Here is a 1,200-nt window from a genome sequence, read left to right on the forward strand (position 1 = left end):
CAGGACAGTTCGGAGGAAACAAAACCGTGCCCGTTTTTTCATTTGGAATAAAAATTTGGAAATCAAAAAACCACGGTGTTAGAAATAACCTTTAAAATTAATAAATTTTAATTGGTATTTTCAATGAACCGACCACGTTTCAAATTCCCGCTTGAAACCTGAACTTTTCTATTAGAAGATCAAGATCAATCGAAAAGACAGAATGAACGACCCATTACTTTAAGTCCGTTCAGTTGTTCTTCTGTCATCGTAGTCCGGAAAATAGCTTTTTGGATATTTCACTGCAGTAAAGCTTCGTTCTGCGCTGGCTCTGTCGATTGGGTGAGTGACGAAAATCTGTAAGAGTAAGGACACGATCGGGTAATAATTATTTGGGCGCAATGCAAGAGCATCAGGCGAATTAGCTGGATAATGTTAAAGATGTACGTTTTCCCACTTTCTTTTCAGCGTATAATTTCACACTTGAGTAGCACGCTTTGGTCGTCGATATATCTTTATAAGGCGACCATCAAATTTTCTAATGGGCTTAAATCATACTGATCAAAATCGAGGTATAAGGGCCCTTATTCGCATGGTATTATTGCGGTGTTGAAGAACTTCGCCTACCATTATATGCTTTGTGTGATGTTATACCATTATTTATTTGCAAGGGAGTAGTCACTTTAAATTTTTCTCCTTGAATGTTATGCATTAGAATAACTTTTCTAAATTTCAAAGTGATTTAAATACAGGTAAAATAATGTTTTCTACTTACATATTGTCTTTCTTCCTCTGTTAGAATTATGTATATTTCCTTTCCAACACTTCCTACTCTGGAAAAATAATTAGGAATTAGAAATTTAAAAACAAATCGCATGAATTTTAATGTTATTATCATGCACTGCTATTCGGCTTCAATTACTTTCCATAACATGGCTACTGCGTATTTGTTTACCTGATAATATTTACGCAAATGACATAACAGATAACTGTATAATTATTGTATCACTTACTTGCGTTTAACATGCAAATGAATTTAAGCATGTACGAAATGGTGAATGGTTGTCTTATGCAGGTTCCAGTATGGCTATATCGATGTGGCACTTGTGTGTCTGAAGCATCCAAAAGAAACAAAAGTAATATAGGAATAGGAATATATCAATGTTAGTAATAATAGTAGAAAAACCAAATTTATTAGTCATATTGCGTAAATCAAGTATA

At 33.8% G+C, this 1,200-nt stretch overlaps 1 protein-coding gene across 1 annotated transcript; it reads right to left on the reverse strand.

Moving 5' to 3' along the window:
* Window positions 1-278: 278 nt before the first annotated feature.
* Window positions 279-812, reverse strand: Tsp_12118a (conserved hypothetical protein; the record flags this gene model as incomplete). The annotated part of the gene is made up of 3 exons (XM_003374188.1): window positions 279-404; window positions 463-525; window positions 755-812. Coding segments are annotated over 3 exons (247 nt in total), but the record flags the coding sequence as incomplete, so codon positions are not given.
* Between the last annotated feature and the right edge of the window lie 388 nt (window positions 813-1,200).

Source organism: Trichinella spiralis (genome assembly GCF_000181795.1).
Source record: "Trichinella spiralis strain ISS 195 chromosome Unknown Scfld6, whole genome shotgun sequence".
Classification (NCBI taxonomy): domain Eukaryota; kingdom Metazoa; phylum Nematoda; class Enoplea; order Trichinellida; family Trichinellidae; genus Trichinella; species Trichinella spiralis.